This window comes from Dendropsophus ebraccatus, chromosome 11 (assembly GCF_027789765.1).
Source record: "Dendropsophus ebraccatus isolate aDenEbr1 chromosome 11, aDenEbr1.pat, whole genome shotgun sequence".
In the NCBI taxonomy this organism is placed as follows: Eukaryota; Metazoa; Chordata; class Amphibia; order Anura; family Hylidae; genus Dendropsophus; species Dendropsophus ebraccatus.
In genome coordinates, this window is record NC_091464.1 from 29,287,997 (window position 1) to 29,305,370 (window position 17,374).

The 17,374-nt window shown below is 42.0% G+C and overlaps 1 protein-coding gene across 1 annotated transcript in view; it reads right to left on the reverse strand.

Moving 5' to 3' along the window:
* Positions 1-17,374, reverse strand: part of CLCN4 (chloride voltage-gated channel 4) — a 35,331-nt gene that overhangs the window by 8,291 nt on the left and 9,666 nt on the right. The window contains exons 6-10 of the mRNA XM_069944484.1: positions 13,538-13,660; positions 10,271-10,477; positions 10,109-10,189; positions 7,897-8,442; positions 3,983-4,169 (exon numbers count right to left, since the gene is read on the reverse strand). Coding sequence (XP_069800585.1) covers positions 3,983-4,169; positions 7,897-8,442; positions 10,109-10,189; positions 10,271-10,477; positions 13,538-13,660 — 1,144 coding nt within the window. The remainder of the gene's footprint in view (positions 1-3,982; positions 4,170-7,896; positions 8,443-10,108; positions 10,190-10,270; positions 10,478-13,537; positions 13,661-17,374) is intronic.

Consider the following 17,374-nt stretch of genomic DNA (forward strand, 5'->3'; position numbering starts at 1 on the left):
TAAAATAAATTTAGGTCACCTTCAATGTGTCTTGCAGTAAGGTGCTGGATTTTTTATTCAGATTTTTGTATATTTCATCACTTCAAGGGGTGTATAAATGAAATATAGAAATATTTGAGTTGAAAAAAAAAAACGAATATCACTGGAGTCCTGTAGTACTTTGCAGAAACCTATAAAAAAAGTGTTCCAATTTTTTTAAACATCCCTTTAAGTGACAAAACATTCAAAAATTAGAATGAAAAATGTGATAGGTTTCTTAAGCAGGAGACATAACTGACATTCGGCTGTAAGTTATTGAAGGTCTATGGCCAGTTGGCCACCTTTACCCCAGCAACAGGAGATGCTTAGTCGAGCGCATCAATGCTCGATCGAGTACTATGTTCGACCAGGCATGCTCACTCAACACTAATAATTATCTCTCGACCATGCCTGTCATAACTGTACCTGTTGGAATAATTTAGCGCTTATTCTGTGTTTCATTTTCTCCAGTGTTAACACAGCTCAAATCTTTTTGCTTTGGTATTTATATTGCACCACACCCATCTCCTCCCTGTTGATTTCCCTCTGGCCACTTCACAGTTAACCTCTCTTTTGTCTAGGTGATTGACATCTTGTCTTTCCACTTAGGGTACTATTACACGGAACGATAATTGGCCTAATCAGCCCAATTCGGCCGATTATCGCTCCGTGTAATAAATACAACGATCAGCCAATGAGAACGATCATCGGCTGATCGTTGATATAGGTTTGAACCTATAATTGTCGAGCGCCAACAGCACATCGCTAGATGTGATAGCGGTGTGCGGCCGTCGACTGACGATATACCTTACCTATCCAGGCTGCAGGGCTCCTCTTGCGGACTTCTCCCCGCACACTCCAGCTTCAGAGCGGCCTATCTGAGCTGACAGGCCACTCAGCCAATAACTGCCCGGGACCGCCACAGCCAGTGATTGGCTGAGCAGCCTGTTAGCTCAGACAGGCCACTCTGAAGTTGGAGCGCGGGGGACCCGGGGAGAAGACCGCAAGAGGAGCCCTGCAGCCCGGATAGGTAATGTATAAAGTTAAGCAAGGGCTGAAAGGACATCGGTAACAATCGGGCCATGTAATGAGCCCAGTAAACGAGTGCGTATTTAGCAGATTGGTGCTTGTTTACAGTTATTATTGGGCCTTCATTGGCCCATGTAATAATACCCTTACTTTGGCTTTATTCTAAACTTTTGGTCCAATCATGTGCTGACCCCTGACCTCCTATAGATACTTCCTTAGTTTGTTAACCCTTTGCCAGCTATTAGTCTTTTTTGTGAAGCGTGCTAGCATATCTCGTGTTCTCTCTCTGACTACTATTTCTGGTTTCCTGACTTTGGTTTATCCTGACCTCAGCTATGTTACCTAACTATTCTCTTAGATTCTGTTTTTTTATCTTGTTGCCCATTTAGTTTTGACCCCAGCCTGTTGACCTTCCCTTTTTATGTAAGATTGTCTTGTCCTTGTTCTCTTATTGCAAGCAGGGACCATCTCCGTAGTTGTCCACAGTCACCTAGGACTGTTGAAACAAGTAGGCAGTGTGAGTTGGTGGGACCAGATTAGGGGGCACAGTCTGTGTCCTTCCTCGTCCATTCTCAGGCTATATCATGACAAGGCTGTTATAGGGAAGAAGGAACTTATCCAACAGCATAGCATAGTTATTCAAGAGCATAGCTATAGGTGGTGCACAGGTTGCGATCGCACCTTGGTGTTTGGTGCCTATAGGGGTCAAATCCATTCTCTGCCGAAAAAGGTGAAAATATTGTAAATGTGTTATAAATATAAGGTGGGGTGGCCCTATTATCGATTTTGCATTAGAGTTAAGGAGCTTCAAGTTTCAAATCTGTTCCAATGTTTGGCAAGTCCTAAGGAACATAGATTTCATTTCGAACCTACTTTTCAAAATGTTGTTTGACAATTTCTTATATTACTCTATATATTATTGGCAGCTTTCATGGTTATAAAACCAGCATGTAGCACAGATTCTGGCTCCATCGCTCGGGATTACATGTTTTCTTCAGGTCCCTTTTGTTGCTAAACAGAACAATTCTAACAATGACAGTAAATTGGGTAATTTCTAAATGAGCAACATTATTAATCCGAAGAGTAGGTTCACAGTGGAGTTATCCTTTAAGAACACCCAATAAAATATGGCGTATTGCTCATCACAATGATTCTATTGTTCAGGTTTTTAGTTGTACTATGGTCTGGATATTGATTTCCCATAGATCCCTTCTTTTATAGTTTCACAGTTTCTATTTCCCCCATCTGCAATATCTACTTTACACTTTAGGAGCTGAATTACCAAAACAGAGAGAACTCAGCATGACGTGATATTATGAATAAAGCATAACACCAGGAAGAGTCACCGATTGGGCTGCGGCTTGAAAAAACATGTTTAGTTTCTACAGACATTTCCTACAGAATTACAGAATGGCTGAAATACTCAAATAAAATAGGTCATGAGCACCATCATATGACCAAAATCATGTATTTTCATTTATTTTAATAACTGGTCCAAACACTGAAAGATAGAGTAAGATTTTTGCAAGTAATGAACGATTAACCAGTCACATGACTACAGATTTTTTTAATTTATTACATGTATTCTTGAATATTGGTAGAATGAAACAAGGCTGTTTGCCTCTGTTACTTTTCTTAAGAAGTGCGCAAACTGAAACTTAGGCTGGGTTCACACTACGTTTTTGCAATCGTTTTTTTTTTCATCCGTTTTTGCAAAAAAACAAATGAAAAACTGATGAAAAAAAAGTGATGTGTGTATCCGTTTTGATCCGATTTTCCATTGACTTCCATTATAAAAAAAAAAACGGATCAAAATGTATCCGTCTTTGTTAACGGGCAGAAAAATTAGGTTGACTACGATTTTGTGTACATTAAAAAAACAAATCTGTTTTGATCCTTTTTTTTATAATGGTAGTGAATGGAAAAACGGAAAAAAAAACGGATGAAAAAAACTAATTGCAAAAACGTAAAGTGAACCCAGCCTTACAGACTTAAATTCATTACGAACTTTGAAAAAAAATTTTGGTTTGGAACCGTACCGAGCTTATTGTAAGCATCTCATTTTCTTTAAGACTATGTTCCCACACAATATTTTTGCTCAGTATTTTGGTCAGTATTTTGCAACCGAAACCAGGAGTGGATTGAAAACACAGAAAGGCTACGGTAACACTATTAAAATTTAGCGGATGGACGTTATGGCAAATAATTGCTGTTATTTTAAAACAACGGATGTTATTTGTCATTTAATGACGGCCATCCACTCAGTTTTAACAGTGTGTGTGAACATAGCCTTTCTGTATTTTCAATCCACTCCTGGTTTTGGTTGCAAAATACTGAGTAAAAATACTGTGTGGGAACATAGCCTAAATGTGTTTTCCAAAATTGCAAAGTAATTCCCCTACCAATGAGACTTGGGATAACAATCTGATTGTATGAGGTTTGATCACTCACTATGGCCTCCCATGGTCTCAAGAATGGGGATCTGAGTCTCTATAAAGTATCTGAAATTCATCATAAATATAGCTGATATTTAATGCAGGAATTCTGGTACATTTGAAATATTAAATTTGGACCATTGTGTCTTATGGTATAGTTTAGTCAAAGTCTCTAAAGCCGACAAGAACTGAGGTTTTGTCCATTGCAACCAATCAAATGCTGGGCCCAGATTTATCAACGCGTGTAAATGAGAAACTGGTGTAAACTGCCAACAGCGACCAATCACAGCTCAGCTTTCCAGTTACCAGAGTTGCAACTGACCCGTGATTGGTTGCTATAGGCAATTAACACAGTTTCTACTTTACACCGTTTTATATATTTGGACCTTGTTTCCTTTCACGTCTGTGGCAATCCGGGTATAGAAAAGTGAGCCAATACAGGGGAGGTGGGCAAAATACAGGGAATGCACAAAAATGGTATAGTAATGTTGTACATTTACCTAAGCAAGCAGCAGCTCCCACCATAGCATAAAGTCCTGGAGTGACACAATCTGCTCCTGGTCTGCACCAGTTCCTAAAGATGATCCAGTCATGGTGGTGGTAAGCCAGCTGCTCCACTCCAACGCCAACTATGCGACCAGCTATAGCCCCAACAGCTATGCTTGGAATAAACAGACCAGATGGAATCTATATAAAATTAAGTAAAACAAATTAAAATATTAAAAGTAATGTAAGATTATATAATGCAATATAAGGATGAATAAATCTTAGAAGCAAGGTAGCCAATTCAACCAGGAAATTTGAAACTGGTGCCAACTTGATGATTGTTGCCCATAGGTGTCCATAAAATCTCTCTAATCGGACCCCTAAATGAGTCTGGTTCTCAGAGTCAGGGTCGGGCTGGCCCCCAAAAATCAGATGCTTTCCATTGTAATAGACTGGTGAATAAAGAATATTTCTGCTCACATTTGTCTTCTAGTGAAAGCTTTACTGTATCACGGATTTCTTATAATTATTGTAGATTCTTTAAATATTTAGAGAAGGGCTCCTGGGCGACCTCCTAGAGCAGAGACTTGGTGGTCTCTCCTATTAAAACAGCTTGTAAATATTCATGAAACAGGAAAGACACCTGCAAAAAGTCTACAGGCTAACCTAAAGGAAAACGTGTTCCTGATGGGAAAAACAGGCTGAATAATTGATTGTTTTGAACTTAGAAGCAAAATTACTAGAAGTAACATCAGGTCTGACGGGGTTATTTCTGGTGATATTTAGAGATGAGCAGACTTTTTCAAGAGTTCACTTTTCGCTGAACATTGACATAAAGTTTGAGTTTGTTCCGAACCTTAAACAAACCATACTAAAACAACTAAATGTTTGAAGGCATTCAGCTATTTAAGTATGGTTCACAAAGTTTGCTCATCTATACTTACCTGTCTTCGATCCCACAGTGTCCTTCTCCTCCAGTCTCCAGTGTATCTCACAGCTGCAAAAATCCCACTCAGCCAATCACTGACTGAGACGGAACAGCAACACGGCCAGTGATTGGCTGTCACTCTCAAAACAAGACTTACGGTCTACTCAGCCAATCACTGGCCACAGTACTGTCCCGTCTCAGTCTGTGATTGGCTGAGCACTGGCTGAGGCTATAGGCAACTGGAGACACTGGAGACCCAGAGGAGGACACCAGGGGAGTGTGGACAGGTGAGAATACCATTTGTTTGTTTTTAGATGTGCATCCGCCATCTTTAAGAACTTATTGGTATATTCATTCTCTAGTAAAAAGTATTATTCTTCAGTCTACGTGTGCTAAGCAGTGATTTATTTTAAGTCTCAAATATTCGTCAGTATACCTGCTAACGCACTGAAGTCAGCTCACTGCAAGGGATCTCAGTAACCTCAAACCAGTGTCGGACTGGGGTATCTGGGGCCCACTAGAGGAAATGATCCTGTGGGCCCACCAATGTAGAACAAGTAAGAAATAACATGTTAGTCAGTGTTAGTGCAGGTTCTAAAGCTAGGGGCCCACTGGGGGATCCTCTGGTGGGCTGTCCGACACTGCCTCAAACTACTGTGTTTCTGCACCTTATTGGAAGAATGGCACTGTTGACTGTAGCTAAGCACTGTACTTGGCTATCTTGACCAGTCCCATAGATAGCAAATAGCCCAGCTGCGTGCATGCTTGACAACCACTTCTGTTAATCAGGGGACAAGAGGCTCCTGATATCATGACTAATGCATATTCCAGTGATTAGAACCCCGCAAATCAAAAACATATCATCTGTACTACAGATAGGTAATAAAAGTTATAAAAAAGTTATAAAAGAAATACCCAATTAAAAGTCAATCAAAATAGTGAAATGTGCTATCAATAGTTTACTATGTCCGGAATCTCTGCTGACAGATGTTTGGAAAATGCATGACAGAAAAAATGTTGTCAACTATACTATGCTGCCTGCGAGGCTGGTCAACCCATTAGGGAATGGGGACATTGGACCAATCAACCTTGACGCTGGCATCCCACGGATTTGAACAGCCGGCTGCAACCACAGTCATCTTTAATACCGTGTACTTTTTCTTTGTGTTGGATATGCAATGTACTGGTTGTGGACAATACGTTCCCTTCTGGTTTTGACTCTGGTATTGGATTCTGGTAGTGTTTTTGACTTTGTCTCCGATCTTAGCTAATGCCAATGACACTGTCTCTGGCTACTGACTGCAGTTTTTGTTCTGATTCTGAAATGATCATTTCGTTTTGACCTGGTTTGCTGACTATCCCACAGTTTCCTCTCTTGTGCAGTTAGGAAGGGACCCTTGCCTGGTTGGGGGCTGTCCCCTAGCACGGATACTCCAAGTAGGCAGGAACAGTAGACGGTATGGAGTATAGGGCTAAATTTGCCTGTCCCCTACTATTACATACTTTCACACTCTTCACTTCATCCTTAATTCTGATGCCCAGTTCTTTCGCTAGCTAAAAAAAGGCACCATCTGTTAAGAACACTTTCCCACCAGCTTAGATGGGAATATCACTTTACACAATGTTGTAACAAATGTCAAAAAATGCATGGGTGAAGTTTCTTAAAATGAGGGCCGTGGTTCATGCTAAATGACTAGACCGGTCACAATCTTACTTCAAGGGCTTGCTAAATTGAACAGCTAATGAAGTGTTGCTTGTCTATAGGGTTAAATGGAATCTTATACTAATATATTATACATTGGAGTTTACATTATTAATTGATTGTCATCTCCAGAGTATGTGCAAGTGTATCTTTGGAGTATTGATGTATTTTTCATTGCGGTATAATTTTTACCATGGCCAGATCTGAAGGCTCCGAATGGGAGACGTCATTAAAAAGACTTTAGTGGTTGGATTAATTCTCAAAGGCGATCATTTACTGTATGTCCACAAAGGACTAATGGGTAATAAAGATTGTTTTTGTCCTCCATACAAAGCTGCTGCATTTGTGCTTTGTGTGCATGGTTTCCATTTGGACAAACAAACTTTAAGAGTAACATGTCTGATTAGGGAAATTGGAATACAAAGGTGGTGTGTATAGTTCACAGAGTACATTAACGGGATTTAGGCATTTTGGAGGTCTAAAGTCTAAATCAAATCTGATAGAAGATTAATTCATTAGTATATAAGGGGTGGAGAATCATTTGTGTCATGCTGAGCTCAGAATCTCCTATGTTCCTTGCCATGTCTCTACTATTAATTGTACAAAACCAAGTTACTATTGAAGATGGATTTCCATTGATTTCCTAGAAAAACCCTACTATTACGACTGGAGTCGTGGATCCGCTGCACCACTGCTAGCGATGGCGTAAGCCCCACCAGAGAGTGGAGTCTAAGGGGCTGGTAATCTACACAAGTGCCCACCAGAAGGTGGGATGGACTTGCTGTGGCAGGCGACTCCCGGGTCACTACCCCTGGCTTGACTTGCTAGCAGAGGTGTACGGGGGGCAGCTGAAGACATGTAGGCAGGCAGGCCAGAACACAGCAGGACTCACGGCAGAAACTGGAAAAGCAGTCACGGGCCGGAACCACGGGCAGGAACCACAGATAGGAATCACACGTCAGGAAGCATGCAGAAGCTATAGGGAGGTCTTTAGTGCACTTAAACAATTAGGGATGTACTGTCCCTTTAAATTAATCAGAGCCGGCAGAGGCACTCGCACTGGCAAGCGGGAAAGCAAGCAGTAGCGCAGTGAGGTAAGGCGCCCTGCATGGCTAAAGGGAAGAAGGCGTTGGGCCCGAGGGTGTGGGCCCCAGCATCAGGGAGAGAGGGGGAGTCCAAGGAGCGGGTGCGGCATTGGCCCAGAGCACAGGATGCCACCACAGCCATGACAACCTAAAACTATCGTAAAAGTAAGAGAAATATATTATATCATAGTTCAATAAGTTTAGTACACTTACCTTCATGCCAAATGTAAAAATAGTGATTATAATTTTAAAAACAAGAGCTAAGGCCAGTTGCCACATTGCAGTGTAAACTCCAGGACCAGCCGGTCTATCCGGGATGTCATCCACTGGTCTGGTCATGTTGATATCATTGATGTAATCACAGAGCTGAGAAGACTCAAGAGCTCCACAATCGTTGAATAGCTCCGAGATGAGTTCACTTGTGCTCCTTCGGGTGTATGGGTTTGGGTATGCTATAATAGCCGTGATTGCTGTGACCACAATAACTTCCAGTACTGGGTACTTGCCAAGGCTGGTGGTTTTACGCCTACGACACCAAGCAATGTTGCAACGAATGAAGAGTGTTCCCCAAAGTCCTCCAAAAACTCCAAGGAGAATGAAAGGAAATAGCTCTGCCATGTACCAAGGAGTATGATATTCCACATAAAAAAGAACCAAGCGACTATTTCCAAAGGGGTTAATTGATCGTAGCGTAAATGCAGCCACAAGAGCAGCAAAGAAGGAACGCCAGAGGGTTTTCAGAGGGAAATAGTAACTGACCTATAAAAAAGCAACAATGAGCAAATAGGGACAAATTGCCTCCTAGATGTTTGAGAAATGCTGAATATATTAACCCATTTCTCGTCTTCTAATTAAAAACTAGATATCATTTCGGACAGAGGAAAATGATCTGCTATTATTTCTCTTTTACATTGTATAGTTTAAGTAGACTACAGGCTATAGGAAATAATATTTTAAGGCAACATTCGCACAATGTATTTTTTGATTAAACAACGGCCATTGTTGCAAGTTAGTAACAACGGACGTTATTTAATCACAGCGCCCAATCGCATTAACTACTATGGAGTCCTGGCCGGAGTGTATACACGCTGTATACATTCCAGCCAGGATTCCATGTGGCCGCTCAGTAAACGGACATGTCTATATTGTGCGGCCGTTATTTATTGAATATCCACTCACGTCTCGTGCAGACAATGTAAAGTTATGGCTCCTGTCTGCTATGGCTAATTGGAGCACTGGCATGATGTTCACCCATCCGGTACTGCAGTATCGGCCAGGTTGAACATCGCAGACAGTGGCCGTTCTGTGACAGCCACGTCACAGAATGACCGCTGTCTTACCATGTGTGAACATGGCCTAGGAATGTCCCCTGGAATGACAGCTCCATACATTCTCTTTATAGGGTTTATGTTTTAAAGAACCAGTTGTTTTCAACAATTAACATTTTTATTAAAGCTTTTTAAAATTGGGAATGGTTGATATTAGAGATGAGCACCACTCGAGCATGCTCAAGTCCGATTGTTCTGCAATTGAATGCCCATGACTGAAGAAGTTGGATTCAGCCCTAGGAAGTCTGTGAAACAGCCATTGCCATGTTTACCTGGACTCCCTAGGGCTGCATCCAACTTCTTCAGTCATGGGTATTCAATTGCAGAACAATCGGACTTGAACATGCATCTCTAGAGGATATATATGCCTAGTAGGGATGGTCCGAACCGAGTTTGGTTCGGGTTCGTACGAACCCGAACTCTCGGCAATGATTTCCGCTGTCTGCCCGCTCCGTGGAGAGGGTGGATACAGCGGGAGGACCGCCTGGAAAACTGGGATACAGCCATAGCCATAGGCTGTATCCCAGTTTTCCAGGCGGTCCTCCCGCTGTATCCACCCGCTGCACGGAGCGGGCAGACAGCGTGAATCTAATGCCAAGCGTTCGGTTTCATACGAACCCGAACCTCGGCAGTTTCGGACCATCTCTAATGCCTAGAGTGGAGACCCCTAAGTTGTCGTGCAGTTAAGGTCCCAGCACATTGCTCTATTTCTCCTTCCTATAATCCAGTGGTAGATTGGGTTTCCCTAATATTCCCTGATGTCTACTTAGAGATTGCAGTTTAAAGAGATGTACATATTAACAGGTTTGACGTGAATATTTACGACATTTTAGATTACATATTTAGTTCTTCAACAAGCTGTAAAGATGCAATTTCTAAGCTCAAGAGGAACCTTGACTCTTTAACCCTTCACTAATCATTTTAAGAAGTGCCTTCTTATATTATTCTATTATTACACGATAGGCAACATAATAAATCTTTTATCATTCTTTTATACATTTATATTGTCATTCACAAGTATTTTCTCAATGGTTTAAACTTATATTTGAACCCTGTAGCGCAATAATGCAGAAACAACATGTTCTGAAGACGAGTACCTCTTCCAAACTGAAGAGCACACCACCGATTGGGGCTCCGAAAGCAACAGAGACTCCGACTGCAGCTGCTGCTGAGAGTACCTGTGACAACAAACATAGGGTTAAAAAGCTGACATACAGGAGGATAAGTTAATGTTTTATTTTGAAGCCTATTATACTTACTTCCCTCCTCTTCCCTTCATTCTTGCTATACTTGGACAACAGGCTGCTGAATAGGTTGCCACAGCAGCATGCGACGTGCACTGAAGGTCCCTCTTTTCCGAGACTCAGTCCTGATGATACCACCAGCACTAAAGTCACTGTTTTTATTAAGAGCGTCCACTTTCCTAGGTAACCTCTAATTACGAAGCCGCTAAGGATGGTTTTTATCTAGAACAAGACAAAATGAAAACTGCATATAGGTGTATAGTTAGAACATAAAACTGCACTTGAGACTACACTAAGGGGGGATTTATCAGGACCGGCATACTAGTACGTGGGTCTTAAATTAGACCCCACCACCTTTTCCATGGCCAGGTTCACTAAGAGGTGCACGCCTCTCAATGAATTCGGCCGGCTGGGCAACCGAATCTGCGCCCGGTATACCAAATGTACACCTGGTTCCAGCAGGTATAGATTGGAATCATGATTTACGCCTCATGATAAATAAGGAACGACCATGCCTCCTCCCCGCAAATCCCCCCTCCCCCTGGCGTAGGCCAGGGAGAAGGGGCAAAGTTGAGCCTTCTCCCTGGCGTACGCCTCGGGCTGGACTTTTATAAATGTCCTCCAATGTGAACAGTATATGGTAGACTTATAAAAAAAAAGACTGTTCCACTGTGCTATTTGCTTTACACAGTCACAATTTAACTGGTCACCAACTGGGCTCTCGGAATATGTAAAGTCATTGGAACTTGTCCCCCCAAGGGCTCAAGCCATCTGCTGTATTGCAGATGCACATTTTATGGATCCATAATATGGTACTAGAGATGAGTGAACCGGGTTCAGGTTCGAGTCGATCCAAACCCGAACATTCGGTATTTGATTAGCTGGGGCTGCTGAACTTGGATAAAGCTCCAAGGTTATCTGGAAAACATGGGTACAGCCAATGACTATATCCATGTTTTCCACATAGCCTCAGGGCTTTATCCAACTTCAGTAGCCACCATTAATCAAATGCCGAAAGTTCGGGTTCGGATCGACTCGAGCATGCTCCAGGTTCACTCATCTCTATATGGCACCCATAGCCTGCTATCATTCTATACTTTACGAAAAAGTGTTTCTGATTTTACAGAAATAGAAAAAGGCACCACATGGTGACACATTTAATGCCCCAGACTCATATCATGTGTCCATAAGAGTCCATAAGTCCATTTTCCATTCTGAAAAGTATTTAAATTAAATTTAGCAAAATCTTGGTTTTGAAGGGGTTGTCAATGATAGAAAAAATTCAATACAGAAGCATTCCATCGACTTTGTAAAGGGTCTTTTTGTAAGCAGTACCTTTAATAGGAGAAGAAACAGAGTAACACCTGACAAGTACAAGATAAGTAAAGCAGGTTATCTAGTAAGATAGCATAAGAAAAACAACTCTTAACATTTAGTACCGAAAAACTTATTTATACAATATGTGCGGCTTCAAGTGAAAATATATGGTTCTTTACTTCTAAAGCGATGTCGCTCAAGTTACAAATCTATAGAGTCCTGTATCTAAAGACAAGCAGCACGTGCAATGTGAACCAAGAAATCTGATTCAACTATAATTGGCAAAACATTGTAGAGCCAAGTTTCTTTTTCTCTATAAAAGTCGAATTTTGTTGTACACAGGACACCATTTAAAGTTATAGTTCTCTTTAGCTAACTTCTTCATATCCACAGGTGACAAGCCGCCCTCCATCTCTCTCCGAAGTTTCCCTTCCTTTAAATAAAATGTAATTTCCATGTCTGACAGGAGACTTTAATTATACATAAAGTTACTTAGACTAGACAGTCTAAAAACACACCGGCCCAAATGTATCAACATGTGTACAACAGAAACTGGGGCCCACAGCGACCAATCACAGCTCAGCTTTAATTATACCAGGGCTGTAATCTGGGCTGTGATTGGCTGCAATCGGTTTACACCAATTTCTAATTTAAGAATTTGATACATTTTGGGCCAATACATTTATCAGAGTGTCTCAGGCTATTGGAAGCACATCTGGAACATCTTTAGGCTTTCTACCCTAAGGGCCCTATTACATGAGGCGATTATTGGCCGATAATCACCCTGTGTAATGTAATAGGCCCGGCGATCAGTTGATGAACAAGCAAACACTTTGTTCATTGGCCTAAGTGATAGGATATGTGTCACCAATGAATGGCAGAAGTAAAGGGCTGCACAAACAATCCAGCAATTGTTGGTGTGGCCAATACTGTCCAATACTGACCCAAATAATAGGCTTGGTAAACAAGCACCAGACTAAAAGATTGGCTCTTGTATCGGGTAGGAGAAAGCATATCGCTTAGTTTTTGTCATGCTGAGTTGGGTGCCAAAATTTAAGTCACACATAAGCAATGGCATGTTTCCCACTAAGCTATACCCATTGCCTTGTCAAGTAAGCTGCAAAAGTATCTAGTCATTTATGCCAGCTTTTTGGCACTAGAATCTTGCCACATCTGCGATAGTAAACATGCTCCAGTGGTTTTTTAGTGTTTGAAAGATCCGTATACATCTTTACAGGCACATTGTATGGATATTTCAGTGACCATAGACAACAATGTGCTCTGTAAATCAGAGGTCCCCACACATCTTATATTTTTGGTCAGCCATTGGTACAAGGTGTATGGAGCTCCCCCTACCAACCACCACAGCCTGACCTCTTTGTTCTGGGAGAGATAAGCCACATCTAGATCTCCTTCTAAGGAACGTTCAGAGGTATATGGCCACCTTTACCTTTAACTCAAATGCAGATATCACTGGTGTACAGGAAGGGCTGGCCAAACCCTACTATCTGCCATTATCATTGCTCCCCTGTGCAATGCATGCCTGACCACTTACCCTCCAGCATGACAAAAGTCAGGTTTTATATAATTCTTGTAATTGTTGTCAATATAAAGTATACCTGTAGAGAATGCTGGATTGTAATTGTCAGTGTAATGTAATTCTATGGTGCTGGGTCTCGCCCTGTAGAGGGGTGCCATGGACATGGAGTGAGAACATCGAGAACATCGATATTTGGCTGGGAGCAGGGAGAATGGGCGCTCACTATGCTTTTTCAATGCCAAATTCAAAATTAAAGTCATTTAGAATAAAGACTATTAAGCAAAGTGCTTTAAAACACTGTAAAAATAAAAGGGTGGTACCCGTCCATGTGGTCTTTAATATTGGAGGTGTAAAATCCTGGGTATCCCACTTACAAACTACATGTTATAGGAATGAAAAAACAATAAAGCATCAGAACATCTTACCTCGGGGATTCCAGAGCCGCATGCATATGGGGCAAAGACTCGAACCAAGGCAACAGCCAAAAAAGCGAAAGTCAAAGCCCACATAATATAAAGGAAATAATTTAAAATGTAGGCGCTGGCACCCTGCAAAAGAATCACACAAAATGTCAACAATAATTCAACATGTCATAAGAAATCATTAGTTCAAAAAGCAAAGGGTACGGCAGGTATATACCCTATTGTGCGATGTGACTAGGAGAATAGGCAAAACAACTGGAAACAGACATTATGGATAGAACATGGGTGGATGTGGACTATGAGTATAATGATATATATGAGGATCAGTATAATTCAGTCTATCTAGTCAGCTACATATAAGAAATGAAATGGTTGACAGAGAAACAGACGATTGCGATGAAATCCCAGCATATCCAAGTGTTCACAGGTTTGTGACTGACTGTTAATCTGTTAATGAACTTCTCTACTCCTCCTTCTTCTATCAGACGCCACAAAGTGTGATAAGTGACACTATGAGTGCTGGGGTGGGGGGTCTGTGAGCGCTGGGGTGGGGGTGGGGGGGTCTGTGAGCGCTGGGGTGGGAGGGGGGGGTCTGTGAGCGCTGGGGTGGGAGGGGGGGGTCTGTGAGCGCTGGGGTGGGGGGTCTGCTCCTGAATGTTAACTGTTAAGATACTGTGTAAGTTGTGTAAGGACCTGATACATTCACATATGAGCATTGCAGTCACTCTTGTACAGAACCTGAGGAGAATTAAACATTTTTCTAACATTTTAAATGAAAAGCTTAGAGGTAGAATAAACCATTGCTTTTTATTTGAAACAAATATTTAACAAATAATTATCCATTGGAAATTAAACGAATCATTACTTTTATATATAATATATAATTCATGTGTAAACAGTTACTGTAGTCATTTTGAAAAAAAAAAAAAAAAAAAGAATAAATAAAAACGCCTGGCTGTTATATTATTTGTAATACATACAATAGACCATATATAGCAAATATGTAAAACTCACAGGTAGGTACGTTGCACAGTATAAAAGGGGAAAAAAATACAGACACCCCCCCTCCAAAAAAAAAAAAATAAAAAAAAATAAAAAAAAAAAATATATATATATATATATATGCAAAGGATGAGAGCAGCACTACTGTGTGGTGCCAACGGGTTGGACCGTAGACTAGGGTCCACTGCAGTACATACACGGATAAACCAGCAGCACTCCGTTCTCTTTAAATTCAAATAAACGTGATTTATTCCATTACAAGCACGATGCTTGAAAAAGACCGTGAGAGGCAGTTGAAACGTCGCACTTGTAATGGAATAAATCATGTTTATTTGAGTTTAAAGAGAATGGAGTGCTGCTGGTTTATCCATATTTATATATCATGTTGGGCCTTTTTACAATCATAAATACTGTGTATACTATGAGAGAATGATTTCTTCCTCCCTTGTACCACAATCCAATCTTCCTTTTGATGTAGACAATATACAGGAGACCTGACCTCCACAACATGATATGAAGGGGGCCTTATGTTAGATACATCTAAAACATATGTTTATTAGCCTAAATGGTCCATATGTATCCTGTGAGCCAAACGTATGACAGCAGTTTGTCCTTTGGCATAGATTTGACAGGTTGACATCTGGATACTTTTTCTTTGTGTTCTCCATAGCTGAGTATTACAAATATGCTTGAATAGTAATGTGAAAAAAGGTAACACTAATAAAAGAGAAAATATGATGACATTTTCATTTATAGAGTACCTCCAGGGCCGTATTTACCACTAGGCACCCGTGGTCCGGTGCCTAGGGCAGCACCTTGAAGGGGGGGGGGGGCAGCACCAGGGAGCAGGGGGGGGGGGAACCAACTTTTTTTATTTTTTTAGTCTCCCACCTCCCGGTCAGACTTACCAGTAAATCTGGTGTCTTTTTGAGAGGGGTGGGGGGAGGAATGATCAGGTCTGGTGTGGAGGTGTTGTTCAGGTCTGGTATCGTTGTGACTCCTGGAGCTATTACCTACCTATTTCCTTCAGACAATATACAGACCGCTCTAAATAATTGATTCTATGTGGAAATTTATCTTTTAAGCAGTTAAAAATGATGATAAACGTGATTCAGACAAAGTTTATACATATAGACAAAAGCATGTGGCTGAAACCAGGCTCCCCCATGCTCCCTAAGATGGGGCGTCTTCAGGTTTAGTGCCTAGGGCAGCAGCAGCTGTTAATACGGCCCTGAGTACCTCTCATGAAAATCTTTTAATCAGGCTCGTCAGAAGTTATTGATCACAGTGGGTCTCACTGCTGAGACCTGCTGTGATCTGTGGATATAGCTGGAGAGAGCACAATCTCCGTAACGGCCAATTCTAACAATGTAAGCCTATGAGGCTACACTGTCAGAATTAATAGTCGGCTGGGGAGTGGATCGCACTGCTGCCGCATCATTGTGTAATTGTACTATATAAATAAGTTGCAATCCCTGGAGGCGGCAATTACACTGTCATCTATTAATCTTTTTATAGGTTGTCACCAGTGTGTTTCCTTGACACTTACTTGGTCACAGCTGTTCCTTCACCGCTGTAGGGCCTCCTCTCCCCAGGCGGCCTAACTGCTGTGAAGCCCCGCCTACCTGACACTGTCCACCACAATTTTAGTTTTATATAGGTATATATCGTATGTGCAGAGAATTGCACATAACGTAAAGGCCCTATTACAAGGAGCGCTAATTGGAAAAATCGGCCAGATTCTGACGATTATCGCTCTGTGTAGTAGAGACAACGATCAGCCGATGAAACAATCATTTCTTTAGGCCCTGACCAACAATCATCGGACGCCAACCGCGCATCTCTAGGTGTAATAGCGATGCACGGCTGGCAGCTGATGATCCAACAAACAGTTTTTACATTACCTATCCACATTCCCAGTCTCCTCCTGCGTTCTGCATGCTTTCCCCTGACAGACCGCTCAGCCAATCACTGGCCACAGCTGTCCCGGCCAGTAGTTGTCAGCTCTGATGGGCCGCTCTGAAGCTGCAGCACGCAGGACCAGGGAGAAGGCGGAGTGCAGGAGAACACTGGAAATGTAGAAAGGTAATGTAAAAACTGTTTAGACAAAGGCTGCATAGACATCGCTAACAATGTCCCTGCAGCCCTTGCTAAATGATTATAGGGCTGTGTTATAGATCCAGTAAAGAAGTATTGATCGGTAATTGTAATATCACCCTAAGGAGGCTAAGGGGCTTATTCCACAGAGCGATAATCGGCCGATTCGGATTAGAGAGAACGATCAGCCAATGATCATGTCATTTAGGTTCAAACCTAAAATCATCGATTTTTAAATCATCATACTTTACCTATCCAGGCTGCAGGTCTTCTCCTTCTCCCGGTCCCACACGCAGCTGCAGCTTCGGAGCGGCCTGTCTGAACTGACAGAACGCTCAGCCAATCACTGGTCAGCACCGCCACGGGCAGTGATTGGCTGAGCGGTCTGTCAATTTAGACAGGCCGCACCGAACCTGCTGCTGCTGCAAGCGGGACCAAGACAAGAAGCACAGGAGAAGACCTGCAGCATGGTGAGGTAAAGTATGATGTTTAAACAAGGGCTGCAAGGACATCGGTAACAATGTCCCTGCAGCTCTCGCTAAACGATTATCGGGTCGTGAAATAGGCCCAGTAAACGAGCGCCGATCTAGCGGATCGATGTCGTTTACACTGTTGACCAAGCCCTGGTCGGCCCGTGGAATAGGACCCTAACTGTATCACAAGTGTATTGGGCTGGGTTAGTCTGGCTGTAGAGAGGAGCAGCTTGCAGACCTTTTAGCTCTACCACCAGTACCATCTCTT